The 24899-nt window shown below is 39.1% G+C and overlaps 1 protein-coding gene across 1 annotated transcript; it reads right to left on the bottom strand.

The window, feature by feature from the left end:
• Positions 1–1491: 1491 nt before the first annotated feature.
• On the bottom strand, positions 1492–20359 carry xkrx (X-linked Kx blood group related, X-linked). Its single transcript, XM_015389121.1, has 3 exons — positions 19654–20359; positions 6993–7252; positions 1492–3008 (listed from the first exon to the last, which is right to left on the bottom strand). The coding sequence occupies exons 1-3, from the start codon at positions 20001–20003 to the stop codon at positions 2173–2175; spliced, it is 1446 nt and encodes a 481-aa protein (XP_015244607.1). The 5' UTR covers positions 20004–20359; the 3' UTR covers positions 1492–2172.
• Between the last annotated feature and the right edge of the window lie 4540 nt (positions 20360–24899).

The raw sequence follows: 24899 nt of genomic DNA, 5'->3' as shown, positions 1-24899 counted from the left end.
TAGCTATTTTTTGTAGGTGATTTGGTTTGTTCTAAAAGGAATATTGTTTTCAGGTAAAAAAAAACAATGTAAATTATATTTTTTTAAGAAGCTGGCTGCTATATCCATGCAGATCAGTGGAAAGTTTAGTGGAAGGAAAACAGGTGCATCAAATTGTAAAGCAAAGCTTGGTCATAGGTTTGGTGATGTTAAGACAAGGACAGCAGCAACAGTTAGTGCTTCAGGCTCAACCATACAGGAACTTAATCAGGGTAAGGGGAATCTTGGAATATATATATATATTTTGTTTTATTTGTCTGGAACCCAGTTTGGAGAAAGAAGGCACACAATCTGATATGATTGAGGTGCAGCTAGCTTTTATAGGCACTGATCATTACTTATCTCATTACTTCACTGTGAACAATGTCCTATAACCCATGTGCAATAATATTAATTTAGATACTGAGCAGCATTGTTAATACTGTTGATTGTAATTTTACTTATTTTATTCTGTCTTATTATATTTTATTTTGCTCCATGTCTTCTGCAAATTAAGTATTTCCCACAAGGGATTAATAAAGTAATCTTGATTTTAGGTCCCCTATCATTTATCTTTAACCTAAAGAGAATCTAAAGAGTATAAAGTATAACATTTGATTTAAGAATGAAGACAAGCTTTTCTATATAAGAATCCTGAGCTCCTATAACATCTCAGCAGACCCGCAGGCTGATCTCCAATGTTGCAGTTTTTCATGAAATTTAGAATCTGTTTGGCTTTTTTAAGTGCGAGTTAAAAAGTTGTTTTCTGTGGTCCTAATATTATTTTCACTATACAAAGAATTAATGAATGGTTAAAATGAATGGCAGAAGATAATAGTCACAGCTATGATATGATATTGATGTGCATGTCTGGATGAATTTCACCTTTGACTCAATGCTAATATGTTTATTTCAAAGAAAAAAATAATTAAATGGAAAAAGCATGTAGAAAAAAAGAGAAGAACAAGAAATTGTGTAAGAAAAGTTAAATGGTTGAGAAAATGTTCAATGAACAGAATATTTGACAAAAAAAAAAAAGAGAAAAAGGCTTATAGGTTCATATTTTTACCATGTATGGACTTAAAGAAAATTGAGATTTCTATATTACATCTTGTGTTTTCTTATGCCAGGCTATAGCAGGTCACATTTGTTCCTTCCAATTACCTTTCCGTTACCATTGTTAGAAATCAGCCTCTGTTCAGTAATGACCTTCTCTAAACATTCACCCCCCATCATAGGTCATATTTACTTTATGAGATTTTAGAAATAAACCCTTAGAATCTCATCTATATATATAAATTTAATTATGAAATTTCTCAAACAAAATTTTTCAATGACATTTTTATTAATTTAGATCCACTTACAAATAAAAAGAAAGCTTTTTTTGAAATTATTACTTTATTTAAGATTCAAGTAGTGCAATAGTAGTCAAGGCACTGTATGACAAACAGGACAAATCGTAAAAAATAAAACATGCAAAGTATCAAAGTACAAGCTCATTAGGTGTCCATCTTTCTTTTATGCAACAATAAGAAGATTCTTAGTGAATAACTTATGTTACAAAGGGCACGTACAGTTATCTGACAACCTTTCGCTTTCTCACCAGAACAATGGCTCCGACGTTTTGTTTCGCAACACCGACACAACATTCCCCCCCGTTTAAAGGCAGTGAGCTGTGGATAACAAAAGGCCGTTCATGATGGTATCTGGGCGTGAGATGACGGCGTAACATTTCAGTTTCATGCTTTTTCAGGAGTCAGATCAGTGCCGATGTAAATGTGTGCAAATGTGTGTTTTTTTTAACTGGATTATTGAAACCCTGAGGAGGTAAACTGAATCTGTCCTGGTCAGTGTTTGCGATGCTTCACAGACGCATGCTTGGCACACACCCCCCCTCCCCATACACACCTGGCTCAAAGCTGCTCTCTAAACAGCCGCCTTTGTTCATCGCTGCATATCTCCAAGTGCTACATTCTTCAGTAGGCTGGGGCCCACTGTGGATGACCTAGTGATCCTGTCCTTTAGACAGGGAAAACCCCATTTGTCCTTGACAAAAAAATCTAGTCTCAGTCTAAATGTATGCGAGGTGTTGCTAAGGAGGACTGCAGCACATAAATCCAGCAGAGATTTATTCAGTTTGAGGTGCATTTTCCTTCAGGCTGACGACTCCTCTAGCTGCCTGGCCATGTCTGAGGGAAGCGAGTTCTGAGGGTCCAGCAGAGCCAGAGGCTCCTCTGAAACCAGCACCATGGTGGCAGCTGTGGAGTATGAAGGCGGCACGTTGCCCCGCCGGCTCCCCGCCCGGCGCCCTGATTTGCTACAGCAGACACAGTGCAGGCAGTCGTGGACGTTGTACTTAAAGAGGCGCCTGCAGGGGTGGCAGAACTGGTAGAAGAGCAGCATGAAGAGCACCGCCAGGCTGTAGCAGATGAGCAGCTGCGCCACCAGTAGCGGCGCGCACACGTACTCATAGAAGTCCGACTGGAAGAAGTACCACAGCGTGATGAGGGTAAAGTTCTCCACGAAGCGCCCGGAGTAGTACATGACCAGGCGACCCCAGGTCTGTTTCCTGTCGATGAGCTCCTGGTCGGTGAAGTCGAGCTTCACCGCCGACCAGCAGAACACGTTGATGCAGGCGTACAGCAGCGTGAACATGCAAAGCACCACCGTGGTGCCCAGCTTGGAGAAGTTCTTCTCCACGCCCTCCGCCAGCGTCCCCCTCCTGACCCAGAACTCCACCCAGGGGAGGAAGAAGAAGAAGAGCAGGTTGACCAAGCCGACGAGGATCACCCAGTGGGTGTGGGCCGTGCTGAAGAGGACCAGAGTCGTGACCCGGGTGGCAATCTCCAGAGCCCTCCACACAACCATGCACAGGTAGGCACCGGGCCGGAGCCGCACCTTGTAGTTGTCGTATATGATCTGGATGGCGAGGACGCTGCAGACCAGGGCGCCGTATGTGATCGAGATCAGGGTGATGATCATCAGAGCCACTGCGGACACACACACACAGTCGGTCATTTAAAACCAGCATCTAGGAACATAAACCAGTTCCAACACATTTCTCATTTCAATTTCCTGATTTTATTGGTCAATTCTTTTTGGGACTTTTCTCAAAGTGCAACATTTCAGTATAAATCCATGAATGGATGAACAGAGGACAGCATTTAGACAACTGGATATTATACATTAACATCTTTCCATACCATTCTTGGCTGTGTTTTCCTACTCTCCCCCAAACCTGGAAAATCCTTGAATCATTGTTTTCCAGCTTGGAGAGGAATCCAGGCCCACAGCAATGGGGAAAAAAAAACAAACCCAAACACCTTTTTTGTTGAAGGCGAATCAATCAGATCAGTCCAAGATGCTTTAGACCTTATCAGACATTGCTTAACCTCAGTTGGCCAACAGCCTATTGTAAACATAGGTGCGTCAGGTTCCCAGCAGGGCATTGCATGCTAAAAAAAACAACAAAAAAAATAGGGAAACACAGGAAACAAACCACGGGAACTCAAGGCAAGAAAAAAAAACCCATAGAACTTCTAAGAGAACATTAGATGAAGTGTTAAAGTTTGATTTGCTTTGTTTGATTCAGGTCCTGTTCTCCATCCCCACTCACCTCTAAACCCCCACAGAGGTTCTACTGGATCTTACTTAGTTATTAGTCAGGATAAGTGCTACTCATCTACTAATAATACCAACACTTCCAAACAGTGGTTAGAGCAGACGTCTGCAACTTTTAAAATCCAAACAAAATATTACACGTCTTTTTAATAAAACATCACTAATTATGCTTTGTTAAATATCCGCCAGAGGAAGTTTGTTGTCATCTTAAACAATCAGATGAAGCATGTATTTTCTTCTATAGGGTATTATTTGATATAAAAAAAATACATGGTAATATCCATCCATTCAACCATATTCTATCACGCTTGTCCCAAGCAGGGTCGGCGAGGGGTGATGGTGTTTATCTCCAGCTGTCTATGGGCAAGAGGCGGGGTCCACCCTGGACCAGTCGGCAGTCTATCGCAGGGCAACACAGAGACAAACAACCATTCATGCACACACTCACACCTAAGGAGAATTTAGAAGCCAATTAACCTAACAGTCATGTTTTTGGACTGTGGGAGGAAGCCGGAGTACCCGGAAAGAACCCATGCATGCTCAGGGAGAACATGCAAACTCCATGCAGAAAGAGCCGGGCCGAAAATCGAACTCTGATGTTCTTGCTGCAAGGCAATGAAAATTCGCTCATAAAACATATGTCTGATGCTTTTAGTGTCATTCTGCAGTGAAAATTCAATTACAATATTCTGTATTAAAAAAAACTAAATCTTTTAAGACTGATATTTGGTATTAGCCAACAATAAGTTCTTTTTTAATCATTTTTATCTACCATTAAAGGCTCCAACCTGCCATATCTGGCTCCAAAACCTCAGGTTGCAGACCCCTGCCGATTTCTAATCATGGACATTTTTTTCTCCGACCCAGCCTCCAGCCAGCTTCCTCAAAGTGTGTGGAGCCAAATAATATCAATAATAATTCAATAATTATTGCCTAGCCTTGTGATTAAACTATAGCCGCCTAAGAAGAAATGAAAGTATTATTTCAAAAAGAGATTATTAGCTGTGCCAATCATTTTAGTATATGTGTCAGCATATATCACCCCAGAGTGATGCATGCTGGGACTGATTAGCCATAACTATGCTTGGTATGTATGTATGTATATATATATATATATATATATATATATATATATATATATATATATAATAAATTCATAACCTGCTTCGATTTAAATTCAAAGGTTTCATGATGTTTTTAACAATGCTATAGTCGAGGGATGTTTTCCTCACACTAATAAGATACCATGGAGGGCTGATTAGCCAAATATTCAACTTTATTTTTGATTTTTTAGAATATTAGGTTAAACAGGCAGGATCCTACCAGCATGAATTAGCTCACAGTTATTAAACAAAAATAAACGATAAACCATCTTCCTGAAGTCACTTTTAGGGACCAAATCATTCGGTAAAATGATCTATAAAGCTGAAACATGACATTCAGCTTTTAACGTAGCACTGCCTACCATCTATGATGGCATCATTGATCGCATAATTGATCATTAATATGATCAATTATGCATTCAACTCATAATTCCTTCATTTGTCACACTAGCTACTAAACGCATTTCTTAAACTTTCCACCTCACATTCATTGTTGCTTCTTTTAAACTGGGTCTTTATCTTTTCTTCTTAGCAGTTTCCATTGGTAGCCATGAACTAATGTGTGATAGGTCCAAAGAAAGTAGTGCAGAACATCAAAGAAAAGCGATTTATGGTTTTAAAACTTTAAAATAAAATATGTTGTATTTATAAACAGCATCTGAATGGAAGATCTGAAACAAAAGTGTTAACCTTTTAAACCTTTTACTTCACTTCAAACTAACAGGCCAGGCAAGAAAGCTTTTAATCAGATAAGGAGCCAAGAGGCCCAAGATAAACAGAGCGAAGGGGTTGAAAGAAGGTGCTCTAATCAGATGGGACAAAATGATCACATTTTTTTTGGTCAACAAAGATCCCATTAACACTGACAGCACCTAGAACACACCACCTCCAGGCTGACACATGGTGGTGACAGCATCATGCTTTGGAGATACTTCCTCCTGCTGGGAACAGAGATGATGGAAGCAGTTGATGTAAAGATAGATGGAGCTTAATACAGGAAAATCCTTTAAAACAATAACAGTTCAAGCCTGCAAGAAAATACAAAAGACAAAAAAGCCCTGCAGACCAGGATGAAGGTTCATCTTCTGGTAGGAAAATCATCAACTATAGAAAAATACATAAAAAGGACGGATTAATTATAAGCATATTCATGGATTACAATGTTCCAGTCTAGATCTAAAACCAACAGGAATGAGTTAAAATCTAAGTTTGCAGATGCTCCACATCTAATTTCACCTTTTTAATAAAAAAGTCAAAGATCACAATCTTTGAATGTCCTCAGATTAGTCCTCAGTAGTGTCAGAGTAGGTGGGACATTACATTTATTGTGGCGCTGCTTCATATTATGTTCAATGTGTTTTTAAAGGCAGTTGTTGATTTTCATACCTATTTAAAAGCAGAAAAAAAGCTAAAATATTTGATTGATTTACCACAATGTATTTAAAATATGATAAATGTGAAACCCAGCTCACATCCAAAATCACTACCATGCTTTTACTTTTAAATCAGGATTAATAAAAACCTCTCCTCTGGCACCATCTTCAGGTCAAAATGAACCCTGACCCTAAAAGCTGTGCTCTCTCTTTCAGTTTCTGTTCATCTTAACAAATCATACATAGACGCATCATAAGGTATATTTGCACCTTTCAGCTTTAAACTCTGCTGTTCAAAACAACCTTACATGAATACACCGGAAGTATGGACCTGGGAAGCACGGTGGGGGACGCGTTATGCTCTGGGACTATTTTGGTTCATTAGGATTTGGTAGCTGTTGTGGATTATCTCAAGGGATCCAGAATGAATGTGTCAAGGAAATAATTTCTGTAAACAGGTGACAAAGGAATGGATAAAATAAGAGGATCATTGAAGCTGTTAACAGTCTTAGGCTTAAGTGGAAGAGATTTAGAAATGTCCACAAACGTCTTAAACGTCAAAGAACTGTTTAGAAATTAGAAGTCTGGATTCTCAGCAAGCAGACGTCTGTAACTGGTGGAAGACACAAGCCTTTTATTAGTCTTTCAGCTCACAATCTTAAAGTAAAGTCTTCTGAAAGTAACTGACTAAAGACTTCTATCCAAAATGCTGAACTAAAAACTAATAAAATACAACACAAAGACTCATCCTGCCCATAAAAGCTGTAATCAAGACCCCAAATTAGTGCATAAATACTGATAAATTGGATTTCTGCCAAAAATAAAGAAGCAAAACACTCATGTAGAAATAAATAAAATATAAAGAAGAGTTTCTTACATCTTGTAGAGAGGATATATTTCTCCTGGATAGTTGCATAGAGCTGGAGCGTCAGCTGAGGCGTGGAGCCCAGGAAAGCCTGGATGACGGCGGTGCGTTTGAAGGCGTTCCTGTGTGTGGCCAGCATCCGCTCCGTCTGCCCGATTTCCAGCTCCTTGGTGACCTCCATATCCTTCTCCAGGCTGATCTTCCTGGCTAGGGTGACATAAGGCTCCTCCTTTTTGCCTGCCTTGAAGTAGATCACCAGCGCCTCGAAGCACCTGAGAAATGATGAAGATGGGAGAAATGTTATGTTGCAAACCAACAGAGGGCAGCAGCAGCAGGTTAAAAGTGAATGTCTGCTTAGAGCAAGACCTCAGCTTCTTTAAGGTATTCAATCAAGTTACCTTATATATTTATAGACCAAAACTATAATGCATTTGTTAGATATTTAATTACTGAAGAACTGGTTTAGAGTTCTGACTAGCTTTCAGTAAATCTTTTTTTTTAGTCATCCTCCAGGTTCTGTCATTTTTAGCTAAACATTATTTTTAAAATCTAGATCAGATTACAGTTTTGCTTTTGCTTTTCTGGTTCTGCTAATTTGGAAAATTCACATATTTATTTTTAAGCTCCTACTATCAGTTTAAAGCTTATATACACACCTATTGTAGCAGATCAACTACCTGCTATTTTTTGACAATAATTACAGCTATTTCCACTGTAGATTAACCTAATTCAGCTAATGACTTCTCTGCCTTGCCTTTTGTAAGCTTCTACCAATATTTTAAAGGCCAGCAAGTTTTTATTTTTGTGGAATCGGGTTGCTCAGCCGTTTTCGCTCTTGCTTTTCAGGCAGAGTTTCGGACATTTGGCCATTTTCAACGTTTCAACATTTCATTCCACCTCGCTTTCTGCTGCTGAATTTCAGTATCCTAGACAGTTTATCCAAACATTTTAGCTTTCAGATTCTCAGTGAAAAATAAGACTTTTTAAAGCAGCATGACCTTTAATGTGTAGTAAAAGATCTTTGATCTGAATAATAACCGCCTTTTTGAAATTTAAACATCCAGCGGGCCGCTGTGGGGTGATGAGTATGTAGTCTTTACAAAGGAATCGATTAGTGGAGCGCATGAAGTCTGACGGAGAGCTTCGTCTTTGATTTTTTTTTCTGTGTCAGACCCATGGTGAGGACACTGAGGAGTTAACTTATTGTATAACAGACTATTTTTATCTGTGCACAGACCTTGTTGTTCCCACAATAAACGTGCACAAGTCATGGATCTCTAGCAATATCATAGAAGAAAAATAAAGAGGCTATTTAGAGACAGAGACACAGAAAAAGGAGAACTCAAGGTACTGATTAGAAAGGCTAAGAGGTCTTACAGGAAAGTGGAGCAGAAGCTTCAAAAAAATAACATGATAAGGAAGGGAGGTGTGGGATGCAATGACCTCAACACCAAACTAATTATTTGAAGGAAAGCTGCAGTAAACTAATTGGACCTTTATGGAAGAAGTCCTGTTTGCGATCAGAAAAAAAAGCAAAATAAATACAGACGTTCACATTCTTACTGAACAAAAAGGTCAGAGCCACTGTGGTTTAGATCAAAGCATATCGATGTGTTAAATGGCCTAGTCAAAGTCCAGGATTAATGTAATTGAGAAACTAGACCAAAACCTCAAACCTGATCTCTAAATATGGCCTCCATTCAATTTTTTTCTGAGCTAATTTTCAAAGATAAAAACTCCAAGTCTTTGAGTTCGAAAGCTCCTAGAAGCATACAGCAATAAACCGATTAAAGGGAGAGCTGGATCTACAATTAGTGAATTGGCAATACTGAAACAAATTCGCAGCTAAAATTTCACTATTTACATGTCAAAAAATTAAATAAAATCAATTTTAATTCTGCACTTCTTTGTGGTGGTCTATAAAAGAAATCCTGATTTAAATATACAGAGGTCTGAGGTTGCAGGGTCATAAAATGCAAATAAAGGAAATCAAGAGGTGAATAATTTAGAGGCTGGTGGGAATAAACCCTGGATGACCACATCAGTTCCTTTATGGTCTGAGGTTTTCCTTTGAGAAGAACTGCCACCACACAGCAGCTCTGATTGGTCCGTTTTATTAAATGTAGCAGGGCTGCAGAGGGAGCTGTGTGCATCAATACATGGTTTTAATAGATTTGTAAAACTAGACAAGAAAGCAAACATTTTCCAATTAATTTCATGTCTGCTGACAAACATTTATTGCAGCTTCCCAGGAGAGATTGTGCATCACGTCACCATGTAAGTAATAAAGGGGCCACTCACTGTAAATCACAGTCAGTCCCAAACCAGCCGAGTATGGAGGCTCCAGCAGGGGGCAGCCCAGGAGAAAAAACCTCCTGTGGCATGAATGGATCAACTGAAAATGTCTGGGTGTGGCTCCTATAGCGTTTGCAAGGTAAATGCTCACTCTGTTTTGCCTCATGGGTGGGTATCATTCATACAGAAAGAGAAACAGGTTTTACATTGAAGCCTTCTGTGCAGCAGGAGAAAAAAAGTTTCATGTAAAAAAGAAAAAAAAAAACACAAAAAGCTGATCTAACATAGTCTAAGAAGCAGGTTCTCATCCTGTAGATGTAAAACTACTTAAAACCAACACGATAAGCAGGTAAAAAATGACCTTTAACCTAAACTACCACTGAGTTAGTATTCAGCAAATGACCTCAGCCCCTCTGGAAATCCTCCCTGCAGCAGTAGATCTCACATCACTGTGCTGGAATGCATGTTCAGACTGTTGCTTCAGCAACGTCACATTGAGAAACTCTGTTTAGAGCAGCCCAGAGCCAGAATGAGAGCAGAAATCCTGCTGGGTACAAGCTCAGGCTTCCAGGTGAAACTCTGGACTTTTCCAGAATCAACTTTACAGAGTTTTCCTCCATGACATCCAAATTAAAAATACTAAATAAGCCTAACTTTGAACTAAAATAAAGAAGGAAAAGATTGTAATAGTTAAAAAAAAATCAAATATATGCAAAATGAGGAAGATAGATTTAAATAAAAACAACAAAACAGCCACTGTTGCCCTGACTAACCTCCCTATAAATGTCTGATACCAAAAAATAAAGTAAAAAGGAAGAGAGGCCATAAGAAAGGAAGGAAGGACACAAGGAAGGAAAGCTACCAGATACGGAGGGAAACAAAGGAAGCATGAACATAAATAAGAGAAGAGTCAGGAAACAATGGCATACAAGAAAGACTATAGGAAAGGAAGGCAAGCTAAATAAACCCAAGGAAAGATGAAGGAAGTGAAATAGAGAGAAGGAAGGTAGGACACAAGGGATGGCCCACGCTAGGATACAAGGAAGGAAGGAGGAAAAGAAATATAAGAGACCATGAGGAAGGACCAAAGGCACAAAGGACAGACATGAAGGGAGGTAGGAGGTAAAGAAGGAATCAATGTAGGACACAAAGACAGACACAAAAACAAGGGAGGAGATGCTGGAGCTCAGCCTGTTTTCCAGTGTAGTCCTGTTTCTCTGAACGTGACTGGCTGGATTTGCTCTCTTCATCCTCTGACATGGGAGTTGGCTCGGTGCTCGTCTGTATGGCTGTGTGTTTCCTGTACTGGTCTGCCTTTTACAGCTGCTTTTTGTATCTCTGCTTCTGTCTCCTTGAACCCCAGTCGGCCTCAGCAGATGGCCGCTCACAATGAGCCTGGTTCTGCTGGAGGTTTCTTCCTGTTAAAAGAGAGTTTTTCATCTCCACTGTCGCTACAAGCATGCTAAGTGTGAGGGATTGCATTGGAGTCAATGAGTCGATGCAATCAACTGGTTTCCCTTGGATAGAAAACTTTGAATCAATTTGACTGTATGATTTGGTTGAACGGTAAAGTGCCTTGAGATGACGTGTTGTGAATTGGCGCTATATAAATAAACTGAATTGAATTGAGAGAAGGATGGAAGATAGCTAGGAAAGAAGTAAGGTGGGACATGAGGAAAGAATGAAGGACATAAGTTGAGACAGAAAGACAGCAAGTATGCAAGAAATAGAGGCAGAAAAGAAATCACCTGGAAGTGCTAATATTTTTCAATATCTTCACAAGTCTGGAAAACACTGGTATCAAACTCTTCCATTTTCCCTCCTTAACAGACAACACAGGAACGCAGCAGGCTGTACATGCATACACATAATAGGCGCACTAATAGCCTCTAACTAATGAGCCTCAGAAACCTGATTCACTGCAATCTTTTTAACAGGAAATCTGGCGAGGCAGCAGGCTCAGGACACAGTGTGACAGCAGAGATGCAGTCTGTGGAAGAACCGAGCCAAAGGGACAGGGTGGATTAGTCAGAATAAATGTGCTGACAGTTGAGGCAGCGCCGAAGCAATTTCGAAACAAAAAACGTGGGCCGCTGCTCTTGATTTACAACTTTCACATGCAGTCTGTTCCCATCTGCGAGTGGAGAGGCACAGAGGAGAAGATGGTCAAACCCTGTGGATGTTCTCCAGCCTCAGAAGCACAATTCCTTTCAGCAGCAAAATCATCCTGTTTTTCATATTTTATCTCCCCACCAGACACACAAAAGACACTCTGCACTGCGAATGCTGGCCGGTCTCAACACGCAAAGATGTCATTTACTCAAACAAACAAGCCGGGGCAGGATCCATCCCCCAGCATGCACTATTTTTTCAGATTAACTGCAATTATTAAGGTGTGTTGTTTTGGTTTAAATGTATGCAGGATGCTGGCGTTACTCAGGATCAACCTACTGTACAGCTACATCCACGTGTCTGGAAATGTTACAAGCTGAAATTCCTCTTTCCATTCCTGATATGGTGTGTTTGTCTGATCGGGAGTTGCACCATCCCAGAGTCACACAGGAAGCCTCCCATCAGGGTCCAGATAGCAGCGGAGGCCTTTTTTATTCGAGAAAAAGACCAGAACATAGTGCACAGTTATCATCCGAATCTTCAGAGGCATTTCCTGACCTGAATGCATGAATATGCTAACGCTGTGCTAGAAAGGAGCCGCTCATGGCTGCATAGATGGACATTTGTTTGATTTTAGAGTGGTTCTAAAATTATTGGAAAGGACAGACTAATGCATCTGCTTTGACTCTTACCTCTACCCTCTCTTTAGCATGACTAATATTATTAGAGTTTCAAAACTGCCCACTTTCCAGACTCATATCCCCCATCTTATGTCCCATCTTTAGTATAGAAATGATATAAAAGGAAGTATGAGTTTAGCAGCTGTCTAACTGCATAAACTACAGTGTGAAAGGACACAAAGTTGGGTCAGATCACAGCTGATCCCCATGAGGCCGACCACCACGTGTGCAGAGCTACATGTTTCAATAATAATAGTTTCCCAGCAGCTTAGCCTGAGGTGGTCTATCTGTCCAACCTATGCAGCTTTATCTCCGACGTGTTAATGAATGATTGTGAACTTTGCGCCGGATCCCAGATATTCTCTGACCTCGCTCCACTCCCAGTGGGAACTCTACATGTGACATGCAACCCCACGCTTTGCCTCAAATGGTCATCCTAACCAAAGCAGGAATTAGTTTGAGTCATGATGAGTTTCTGCTTGTTTTCACAGTCTCAGCTCATGTCTTTTCCCTCTAATTCTTGGTTTCTTTTCTGACACAAAGCAGTTTCCTGATTCTACAGAAACCCTTCGATTAAAACTGAAGATACTGTCAATCTTAATCTAAGCATAAATCCTGCCCAAGGTTTTTCCTCCTCCAATCCAACCGACTTGCAGCTGCAGCCAAGGTTGAACTCCTTTCCTTGTAAAAAAGGACTACACCCAACAAGTCGCAGTTAGTGCCATAAATCTACTGTATCGGCTCAGAGGAATCTGTTGACAAATCAAAGTTCAGAAAGTAAAGCTTAGTAGGTCCGAATTAAGCCGAAGTCTCCACCTTTGTCTCTATACATGAGTCATTCATCCACAGAAACCGGTAACTCTGCTTCCATCCCTTTGCTGAAGTGGAGACCTCTGTAATTAGGCTGAGCTCCTCCTCTAACCTGCAATAACCTGATCCAGGCCTGTCAGAGTTTCTTATCTGAATACAGTTCAGATTAGAAACTTATAGTAAGCATAAAACATTAACTTATGGCTACTATTTTAAAAAGATAAAAACATCTAAAAAAAAAACTTTGAAAATTGGGTATTTAGTCCCCTTTATTCTGATACTCCTAAATAACATACATCCAATGCCCTCAAAGTCATTTAGTCAGTAAAAAGAATCCAGATGTGTTTTATTTGTATGAAACCAAGAGGCCCCAGGTGTTTGCTAGAGGACATTAGTGAACAGAGCATCATAGACGCCACGGAACAGGAGAGTCTGCGGAAAAGACCAAATTCCTGCATTCACAAGGCAGGAACATAGCCGTTGATTTAAGTATGACAGGCATAAAAGTCCTGCTGACAGCAAACACCTGGATGGATTATAACAAACTGCTGTGAATTGAAAGAAACAACTACTGTGCAGCACTTTCCCACAGTAAAACATTGGGGTGGAAGCATCATGATGTGGGGAATGCTTTCAGTCTGTAAGGTTGGTGTAAAGATGGTTAGAGCTGAATAAAGGCCCCCAAATAAAACATGTAAGCAAGAGGAGAAAATATGTTGAAACGGTCTAGTCAAAGTTAAGATCTAAATCCAACCTAGAAGTTAAAAACCAATGTTTTTAAACATAGGAGTTTGGGCTGATCTAGAAAGAAGAAAGTGTACGAAATCCGGTTTACAGGGATACAAAGCTGGTAGGTCCATCCTCTAGAACAGGCATCCCCAACCTCGGTCCTCAAGGCCCGCTGTCCTGCAGGTTTTAGAGGTTTCCTTGCTCCAGCACAGCTGATTTTAATTGAAAGCTGATTAACAGGCTTTTGGTCTAATGCAATCATTATAATCAGCTGTGCTAAAGCAGAAAAAAACTCTAAAACCTGCAGGACAGCGGTCCTTGTGGACCGAGGTTGGGGATGCCTGCTCTAGAACATTTACAGCTGTGCAGTGAAATGATGCTAAAAGCATGCCATTTTTTATTTTAGATCTGTGTAAAGAAAACCAAAAAGCACCTAAGCGATGGGAGGGGCACTGCTTTTTTTCCTCCACACTGCCAGAGGCTCCAGCTCTCTTCCTGGCCTTTCATTAGAAAGGACCTTAGTCTGCAGGAACAGTTTGACAGAGACCTTAGCGGAGCTCCTTGGTAACTGGCTCATGCCTTATTGTGACTCAGCTGAAAAATCATGAGCTACTTAACGTATCATACCATTAGGTAAATGCAACCTCAGACCAATGACAGCTCATGATCTATTACACCATAGTAAGGCTCAGAAAAAAAAAAAAAAAAACCCAGAAGTTGCAGGAAGTAAATTGCATCCACACATTTCAGTGGAAATTCAGTTAGAAAGCAGCCGCCACCCAAATGCTCAGCCTCAGATTATCATCCACAAGCTGAACCCTGAAAAAGCAGAAGTGTTGGTGGTTTGCTGATCTGGAGGTTTGATGCTGTCGGGTATGCAGAGAGCCAAGAGTTCTTCGAAGAAGAAGACAAGAAATCTTTTTTTTTCTTTTCTGTTCATCTGGAATGGGATTAACATCCTTCTCTAACATATAGGTATCCCAACTTGGGGTGAACTACTTATTAACAGCTGCAGATCTTCTGAAAAATAGATGTTTCAGAAAGTTCAACCGAAGCTCGTAGGAAGCTAAACATTGGAGGTTTCCTGCTGCACTCTGTGCTGCTCAGTTAGCATGATAAAGCTCATGAAAGGGAAACAAGGAAAAAAAAGGCTGAACAAATATGGCCTGTTTGGACAGACTACAAAGAGGAAAGATGATCTTTACAAAATGTCTTATGGTTACAAAGCTGAATCTGAACAAACGACACTTTGGTAACAATTCGCTTGGACTAAAACTGGGGATATTTGATGGAACACAACCCATAAAATCCAGTTCAACCAACTGCCTCAATTAATAGCCCAGGGGTTCATCATCTTGAGGGTTATTAAACAATAACCCAAAATTAAACCCACCAAAGGAGAGCTTCTCAATCAATCGTCTCAAATGGAAACAGTAAAACCAAAGCAAGATATGGCATCAAAACATGTTGGCAGAATAAGAGCAACAATCATGGAGGCCGACAAGATGCCATCAAGTGTGGAAGAGCTGCAGAAGATGTACGAAAAAACTAATGTGGAAAGAAATCCAACGTCCCAACATGTAGGGGATTATATATGTGGGGGAAGTTAACTCTATGCATGATTCTAAAAACAGCCTTTGTATAATAAAACACGGCGGTGTCAGCATTATGCTGTGGGGAGTCTTTTACAGCTCAGTATAAGGGAAGATGATGGGGGTGTGGCTTCAATTAAAATAAAAACAAGCCAAATTTAAAGGGTTTAGGTTGTAGTATGCTGACGTATTAGGATGGCTTAGTCAAAGGCATAATAATAATAATAATCCACAGATGCTTTCCATCCATACATACCGTGTTGCATAGAAGCATGCACTAACTGGTAGGCACAGAGCTGGTAAAGAAAACCTCCAGCTTTGATTGTAATGAAAGGTGGATCCTTATCCACATGCATACCAGACTTTTTTTTTTTTAGAAGAGAAGGAAAAATTCCTTGCAATGCTTTACTTTCTTTCAATCAGTCCCAGAAAATACTAACAAAATCCACTAAAAGCTATGATTCCAGCTCCACGAAAAAGCCAATAAGGTCAAGGCGTGTGACTAGTTCAGCAGCCATCTGAACAAACAGCAAAGAGGAACGATTTCCAAGGAGAACGGACTTCTGAGTAAAAATAGGTGAAAAAGGAGACAGTGAGAGCATCATAGAATATATATATATATATATATATATATATATATATATATATTTTTTTTTTTTCTTTTTTAGTTCTTCAAAATGTGAAATGAATTTCTCCAGACAGCTGCCCATGTGGAAGCCATGTGGAAGCCTTAAATCTGGGTTTATGTGCTTAAACGAGGTCATCCACATGAAGAACGTCGGACAGGGTCAGAAAGCAGCTCTGCAGGCTGTTCTGATAAAAGAGGCCTGCAGAGCTTCACATGCAGCACTTTTCGTTGCTGTTATCAGAGCTCATTCAAGATATTTTGCATTGTTTTTTAAAAAGTCTGTCTTTTGAAGCAGCCACAGCCCTGCTGATCTGGTGCAGAGGAAGTTATTAAGATGACAGATCATTAAAAAATAAACAACTCCAGCAGCATCCTCTCCAGTCTTAAAGACTACCCAGCAGGACCTTAATGATCTTTACGTCCATCCGTCTCTCATTAACCTTCATGCTCCGGTAATGGAAAGTGGAAGCTGCATGTCCAGAGAGAATTTACCAGCTGGAATTCAAATGAAAAGCATGAAAGTATGGTTGTGTTTTTTGTGATGATTACCAGCAGCATTCGCTCTTGTATAGAAGAAAAACAGTGTGTAGGGATGACCCACATTTTGAGACTTTATCTAAAAAAAAAAAAAACGTGACTCAGATTAGATAAAGAGCATCAGTTTTCAAAGTTCTCAAATTGATTTAGATCTGAACTTTGGGCCGTTCTAACGCATGAATACGCTGTGATCCAAACCAATCAAACTTTAAACATATAAGACCCTCTCTGACTTTTGAATCAGAAACAAAACTATATGCATGCCATGATATTTGGCCATATAAACTACTGCCATACCAGATGGTCTCACACTTCAGAGGACATCCTGAAACCTCTACAGTCTCTCTTCAAGATAAACTCTTTATGTTATCATTATTCTAACATTTTAAGTAAGTAAAACATTTTAGACTTCGAACGTCATCAGATATTTTTGGATGCATGTCTTGTTTTTAAAGTTTTAAATGGCTCCTCCTCCTCTAACAGATTTTTTTTTACTAGAATAAACACCAGGGCTATAACCAGAGGTGACCAAATTTGGCCAAATGGTTGCAGCCATCAGAGGAGCAAAGTCGGGGTACACTGCCAGCTCATGTTAGGGGCTTTTAAAATCTCCTTAAAACTTTGGTTTTAAAATAACCAGACATGTGTTCACAGGTGAATTGATCTGTTTCCATGGGCCTGTTAACCTCATTTTATTGTGATTTTATGTCATCCGTTTGTTTCCACTCTGCTCTCTCCCAGTAGTGTCTTGTTTAATGTTCACTGTTCTTACCTGCTTTAGGACAGCAGATGCAAATTAGCTGTAGTGCTAATTCTGGCATATTTACATCGATCTTTTAAGCTCACATGTTGTTAAATGCGAATTTTCCTAATTCAAATAAATAAAACGAAAATAAAAAAATCTATTGTAGCTCTGGCTGAATGCAGCATTGTTGCCCCAGTCTAAAAAGATTTCTTCCAGTATTTAGGTCCATCCATCTTCCCATTAACATCCTCTCAGTTTTGGTAGCATGATGCTACCAAAAAAAAAGGTTTCACTGTACATTCAGGACAAAGTCCAGCATACTGCATGTAGGCCAGGTATAAATATTTGTATAATAATATAAGTATTTCTGTTTGGGTTTCTAAAGACCAGCCTTCTTGAGTTTGTGACTAAATGCGCCACCGCAGGCAACCAGAAAATCCAGACTGAAAGAGAAACAACTAACTGCAATAAAAGGATTCATCCTGCGGTTAAAGCTGCCAGGCCTCTGATCAGAGATGTTGTCAGTGAAATTTGATTCATGCTGCAGTCATTCCACACATGTTCATGTTTGCACATTATTTTTTCCTTGAATTCATGCTGATAATTAACTGCAGTGTTATCCTGTTTGTGTCTCATCCGTGGAGGTTTTAGATCAAATTTACCAGTGAAGGCACCAATCAAAGGAATATAAAACTATAAAAATATCCTTTTGTAGAAATAGTCAGAGACACTCTGGAAAGCTCATATCTAGCAGATAAAAACTGTCATCCGATCTCAGTATGACTGAATATAAAATTAACAACTTCATTTTTATATCATCGATAAAATAAAAAAATTTAAATTAATAGTTAAATTGCTCAAATAGAACAATCAGCTGTGGTTTCTGCTTCAACACATACCCATTTATCATTCATTTATATGTGGTTCTCTAACTACAGTTAAATGCAGTCATCATGATATCAGAAAATCCAACATATTTTCAGGAATATTTCAATTTTTGACTTCATTAAAATGTGTAGAAATATTAACTGATAATAATTGTGGTTCCATTACACATTAAAATCTCAATCTCATATTAGCCTGTTAATCTCTTCTTTAAAGATAGCATAAAAGATACCCAAAATACACTATTTTTCTCATTATGTATACATTCAAAGGTAATATAATATGTTTGGATGTGATGATCAATAAACCTTCTCTTGGTTTAGCAAAAGTTCACTTTGATATTTTTCTTTTTTTCCTCTTTCCATGGAGTTAATGATGCTCTCCTGCCATTGGCTCACCTGTTACAGTACATGTAAACTGATGTTAAAACTAGACAAAGGTTAAAAAGAAGTCCACAGTGATACACAGGGACAGGTGTTCCACTAATGAAAAATAAAATACTGAAGCATGTGATATTTTTCATTAAAATAAAGCATTTCTCTGCCATTTCTCAATAAAGTTACTGTTGAATGTAATTTAATTTTGATATTATGAGGGAGGGACTGACAGTCCTAAACCTGGCCAAAGGAGATATAGCACAAAAAAAAAAAAAAAAAAATTTGTTCTTATTTCTGCCTGGGATTATTATTATCATTATTTGATAGTAGATGAATCCCCCTTATATTGTTTTCTGTCTTTGGTAGAAGGGCCATAAAAGGGCCCCCAGGACCAGTTTGCTGTGGCGGTTCTAGAATAAGTCTACCAGGGGGCCAGGAGGGGGCATTTGTGTTTTCATGGGGGAACAGAAAAGCAGGAAATAAAAAAAAAAACTGGGCAAGAAATTCAAATATATTAAGATAACAGCATGAAGTGAAATTTCTATTCAATTAGGTTTAAAATTCTGTGTCTTATTAGGTCAATATACATTCAGAATTGAGGAATTTTAAATATTTTTCACTTATTTTAAGTAAAATCACCGTTTTCTATAAAACCTGAATTAGAACTCAAGAAAAACTAATAAATTCAGCTGTAAAAATTTGACTTTTTCTTTTATTTGTTTTGAAAAAAACATTTAGCAGATGAAAACTGGGACCCTAACTAAATACCACTGAAGCTGTCAGCTTATTGTTTTTAAATAATTAGTAAAACAGAATTTGTAAAGAAAAAAATGAAATTATGTCTTCAGTACAGGGGCCAGGACATGATCTACAGGGGCACTGGCACCCATTGGCCCCTGTCTGGAACCGCCCATGCCAGTTTGGCAGGAGTATTGGCCCCTAAAAGGAAATATTTATGCATCTTTTGCATTTACGTGAGCGTATTTAGTTATTTTAATAGAATTATTTCCTGTTAGTGGGGTAGGACATGAAAAAAATGTGTTAAGTAACTAAATATGCTTAATAGATGCAAAAGGTAAATCAATTATAGAAATGTATTGTCACTCTGATTGTATCTTAAGTAGTTTTTGAGAGTTTTATTTAGACTTTCTAAACTCAAAGTGTAATAAAAATCTGATTTTAGGGTCCTTCTTCTTAATTATGCAAATGTGGTCATTTATTACACACATTACCGTAAGTTTTATAGTATAAACGCATGTGCGCCTTCCCGCCGTGTTCCCCACCTGATGACAGGTCCAAGCTGCAGCAGGTGCAGGAACAGAACCAGAGGTCGGTCCCGGCCCAGATCCCTGTGGATGAACGTCAGCGTTAACTGGATGAGCACCGCGGGCAGCAGCGTGAAGGCGATGGTGAAGCTCATCCAGATCACGTCGTCGGTCTTGTGGTATCCGCGGCTGAGGACGCAGGCGGTGATAAACTCCGCGCAGTAGAGCAGGGTGGTCCACACCACGCTGAGCGGGGGGTGAACCCGGCCCCCGGAGGTCACCACCATCACCCCGCGCTCCCCTCCGGAGGAACACGGATCCATCTCCGTGATCTCCCCGCCCTGCTCCTCCATGGCTACTTCACACATGTTGCAATCAGGAGGCTGGAAGCTACGACTGATTGATCATTAAAGGTGAATCCCGCTCATCTCCGGTGTCGCATGTTGTCCCTCTCCACAGCCAGCCCCTGATTTACCGTAACAAGGCGAATCGCACCGTCAGTGTCCAGGTTTGGAAACTTCTGCCGCGTCACGAAGTCACGCTAAAATCAACAGACGCTTCCACGAAGGCAGTCAGCGGCGGTCTGCGGTGCCCGGGCCTCAGAAAGCTCCTCGTTTCAAAGAGTAAACACTCCGGGAACCACGGGTGTTCCTCACACCACATCATTGATGCACGGCTGGGCTGTTTGTGTTTTTACTGTTAAACCATCCGCTGCGTCAAGCCAGCCCTGACAACACGGGGAGACCGGAAATAAGAGTTATTTTCACAATAAAACACTAATGACATCGAGATGCAGTTTAAATCGATTCAGTATATTGAAACTGATAAATTATTTAACAATATGCATGATTCCTGGAAAAATAAACAAACAAACAAACAAAAAAACGATTTACAACGGAAGAATTAAACGGCTTAAAGCCTGAGTCTAGGTCCGCACCATTTAATAGTCGCCACGGTATGCCGGCCGGTCCTGCTCGGACGGCGAGTGTCGTTCATGAAAGCGGTTTTTACCCAAAACTTGTTCAAATGTTTACAATTTATCATTTTCATTTTGGTTTTTATAGTCTTTTAGCACCGCTTGTGAAGCTAAAAGTTCACAAAATATTTTGTGACATTTATTCACAAAATATTGTGATACTTTCCCAGCGCTTTTTGTAACAAGTAATTTACTTAGTACTCCAGTCTGCATCCGCTAATTATCTCATTTTCACCATCCACCCACCCATCCATCCATCCATCCCCAGTTGTAGGCTGACGAAAGGAGCGGACCCATTGTGTATTAACGGTTAGAAGCAAAACAGAAACAAGCTAATAGCTTTTGTTACGAGACCTAATCTGAAAACCCTTAAGGACCGAATATGTTTTCCACTTAATGTGTTTTCTTTTCTTTATAAATAAATCACTTACGTCCTTTTAAAGCATTATCCTGGCAAATGTAGATCAATTTCCGGTTTAGCGGGCTATCCGTCGTGAACGGTTTAAGATTGTTTAGGTTTTTTTTCTGTTTAAACGATGACTTTGTTTATTTCAAATAGATTTTATTGAAGTACTGATCTATTTGTGTGGGTGTTAGAAACATTACATGCATTTATTGCTTCAATAGATTGCCTTGAACCAGAGTGAAACTATTTAAAGCACAACGCAACAGGATTATCGGATGAAGCTGGCGCCCTCTAGTGGACACATTAAAAATAACGTGTCAATGTCGAAATTGTTTTTCAAAGCTAATGTTATTTCACCTCAACCAAATAGCCACACAATAATAAATCGGGGAAAATACTTTATAGATTCAGTGGGAAACCATGCTAATCTCTCTGGAAAAAAATCCTCCCTGCCAGAATCTGTCTGTCCGAATGAAAGCACTGTGAAGGACGGGCAAAGAGATCAGTTTCTCTGCTTTTCCATTTTTAGTTCCACCCAGCAGGGCAGGCTTGGCCTTCTTTTAGTGACTGAAAGGCTTCAGAGTGAAGCGAGAACAGGTGCAAACCACAAACTGAGAACCATCTATCAAAAGACTTCGCTCAAACACATGCACTTCACTTATTAGTGATATAATCATATAAAAATATCCATGTTTGCTCTGTCACATATTTGTATGATCTGTTTACAGGATCCCTCATTCAATTAAACATATACAAAGACATAATGTATGTCTCTTGAATGTTACTAATAAGAATCCTGCAGTAGCTTAGATCAAGTTTCCACTCAGCTTGGACCGAACATGGGAACAACTTTAATCAGATATTAGGAGAGATGACCCTGAGTTTGTGGAGGAAGTTTGCATGTTGTCTGAAGGCTTATCATTAGTAATGGATGTGTTTACAGAAGCAATGCATTCATTATAATATACCACATTATGTGAAAACAAAATATAGGAAGTTCATCATGTAGCACAAGGCATTTCCTGCATCACCAACCTTTCCGGTGGATTTTAAATGCTTCGAAGGGAGTCGGAATAAAATACATATTCTGTTTGTTTTTGAGTATTTTTAGCAAGGAGATAAAGCTGTTACAAACATTTATTGTTCTGTCCTTAACAGACCAATATACTAAACCTGTTTAAATTTATGTAAAAAGATCAGAGGTTCCAGAGGCAAGTCAAGACCCAAAATATTGGTTGAGAATACAAACATTCCCTCAAAAATCAATTAATCATTGATTTAACAACAGCATCAGTAACCAAAGAAGTATGAAAAAATGAATAGAATATATATTTTAAAAGTAATCTATTTTATTTTTTTGGACTTCAAAAAGTACAAAATACATTTTGGAGAAGACTAGGGATGTTTGCCGCACTTTTTGGACGTAATACTATTTCTCAGATATGGTTTCAATAAACATAGCCATTTCCAATTGATTTCATACAAAATGTTTAAATAACAACACATTTAAAACTATTTAAAGAATGTATATTTTTCACAATTTGCAATTGAATTCAGAATTAGATGTAAGAATTGACTCCAGGCCTAGGGACAGTTGCTGCATTGTTTGGGTATGGTTGTAACATATTTAAAGACAATAAATATTTTACTAATAATAAAAGGGTTAGTTTAACTATAACATATACATATTTTCATTAAAAAGTGTATTTATCAGTTTTAATCAGATGAAAATTATTTGCCAAGATGATAGAGCCCCCTATGTTAAGGTCAAAGTGGAGAAACATGGAACAATCAGTGAGCCGATTGATGTTTATTTTCTCCATATTCAGTATATGCATTCATTATAATAAGCTTTCTTAAAAAAAAAAAAAAAAAAGATATTTTTTTTAACCCTAACCCTTTTCAAACGCTGTACAGTGGACTGTTTTAATTCAAGAACACATTTGAAAAAGCTGTAACAGCTTCCTTAAAGCCATAATAAAACCTTAAGTGCTGGTCAATTTAGGCGACCCTAAATTAGCCTGTTCTAACCATTATAACTAAAGGATGTTTAAATTGGTTTAAGCTTGATCACAAAAATAGAAGTATAGGGGGAAAAAAACAAAAACGATACTTCTCTACATAAAAAACTGTATTTTTCCAATAAATCCTGGAGCAGCTTTTGAAGATGCTTGTTTTTTCTTTCTCTGAAAAACAGGGAATCAAATTTTGCATGTGCAGTATGAGTGTCATTAGCTTGTTTCTGATTAGAAAAAAAAATGTTACATCTAATTGTCACTAGTCTGTCCACTCCTGTCCACTCATCAACAGCTCAGGGAGTCAGCAGCACCACATTTTTCGGGGGTGCACATCACAGACAAACTCACCTGGACTGTAAACACCACCTCACTGGTCAAAAGGGAACAAAAGCAGTTGTACTTCCTGCAAAGGATGAGGAGAGCCCACCTGCCCCCACCCTTCCTCACCACCTTCTACAGAAGCACCATAGAGAGTGTTCTGACCAGCTGTCTCACTGTGTGGTGTGGAGGCTGCAGCGCCTCAGACTGGAAGAAAGTGAGGAGAGTGGTAAAAACTGGGAAGAGGCTTCGCAGCATTCAATGCAGGACCAGCAAATTCTGCAACAGCCTTTCCCTCGCTGCCATTAGACTGCAGAACTGTTTAAAACTCTAATCAAGTCACAGATCAAGACTCTGCATCACACTATACACATCATACTTGCACAACATTGCACTGCATTTTGCACCATATCTACGGTATTTATTTATTTTTTGCACTGCTCTGAACCTTCCACATAAATGTATTTTGCATTTGCATTCCTTTTTTTCTTTCCTACACTGTTTACATTTTTATCACTTCTGCGCTTTAGAAATGGAAATGTTTGTTTTACTGCAAAGCTGCTCTTTCACTGTCGAAAAGCTGTATGTATCGACAATGAAGCTTGTCTAAGTTTAAGTCCTTTCTATTTAGTCAAATTCATTGGTGTGGCTCTCCACCATTGTGTGTCTTAATGCAAAACAAACAAGATACAATTCTTGACTGTAGTTTAATTTAAAAAAAAATTGCTTCATACATAAATTGTTTGCAGACCTTCTATCTTATTCTAAATATCTGATTATTTGTTCTCAGCCTTTTTATTCAGGAAGATGCTGACTGTATAAAGACTGTAATAGGAGCAGAAAATGGTGTAAAAATATGTGCAAACTATAGAGAGCAGAGGCATAGATCAACTAATCAGCCGCTTCTGTTTTTGCTGGACGAGAGTAAATCTGTGTGTGCATCAGTCTCAGCTGACCAAGGATTGTGATCACAGTTAGGGATGAGTTTACTCAGCAGAGGAGGGCACTGGCTGATTGGACATGGATTTAAATTACATAATGGGATAAAGCTCCAAGTCTCTGCAGGATGTTGTAACAGGATATTGATTTTGACAGAGCAGCTGAAGCGTTGCACCGCAAGTCTCCCAGTAATGTTCCATACTGATTTCTTTCTTTTTTTTCTTTTTTTTTTTTATAAAATGTGTAATGATGGTCATCATTGAGAATTTGTCAATGGTTTATAGCCCAAGTACCATGATGTTTCAGGTATAAAGTTGCAAAATGGCGCCATCTAGTGGCTATTATTAAGCACCCTGTCTCTTACAGCGTCAATAGCTGAGTTGATAGTGTTATGTAATGTGGTCTGTTGAGTTAATCCGCAGTAAACATAGATCTGAGATTCTTTTTTCCTGTCTGTCAGTTTTCCAGCTGATTAACTTTGAGATGACATTCTACAGCACCTATATGTTTACTAGTTTCTATTTAATTATGGATTAAAAATGCACAAACTAAAGCACACAATCCCCTCAAATTATGAAGACATAGTTTGATCTTAACCAAATGACCA

Source organism: Cyprinodon variegatus, unplaced genomic scaffold (assembly GCF_000732505.1).
Source record: "Cyprinodon variegatus isolate N-32 unplaced genomic scaffold, C_variegatus-1.0 Scaffold19, whole genome shotgun sequence".
Classification (NCBI taxonomy): Eukaryota; Metazoa; Chordata; class Actinopteri; order Cyprinodontiformes; family Cyprinodontidae; genus Cyprinodon; species Cyprinodon variegatus.
The sequence above is the reverse complement of the archived record's forward strand: the minus strand, read 5'-3'. Positions and strand labels throughout refer to the sequence as shown.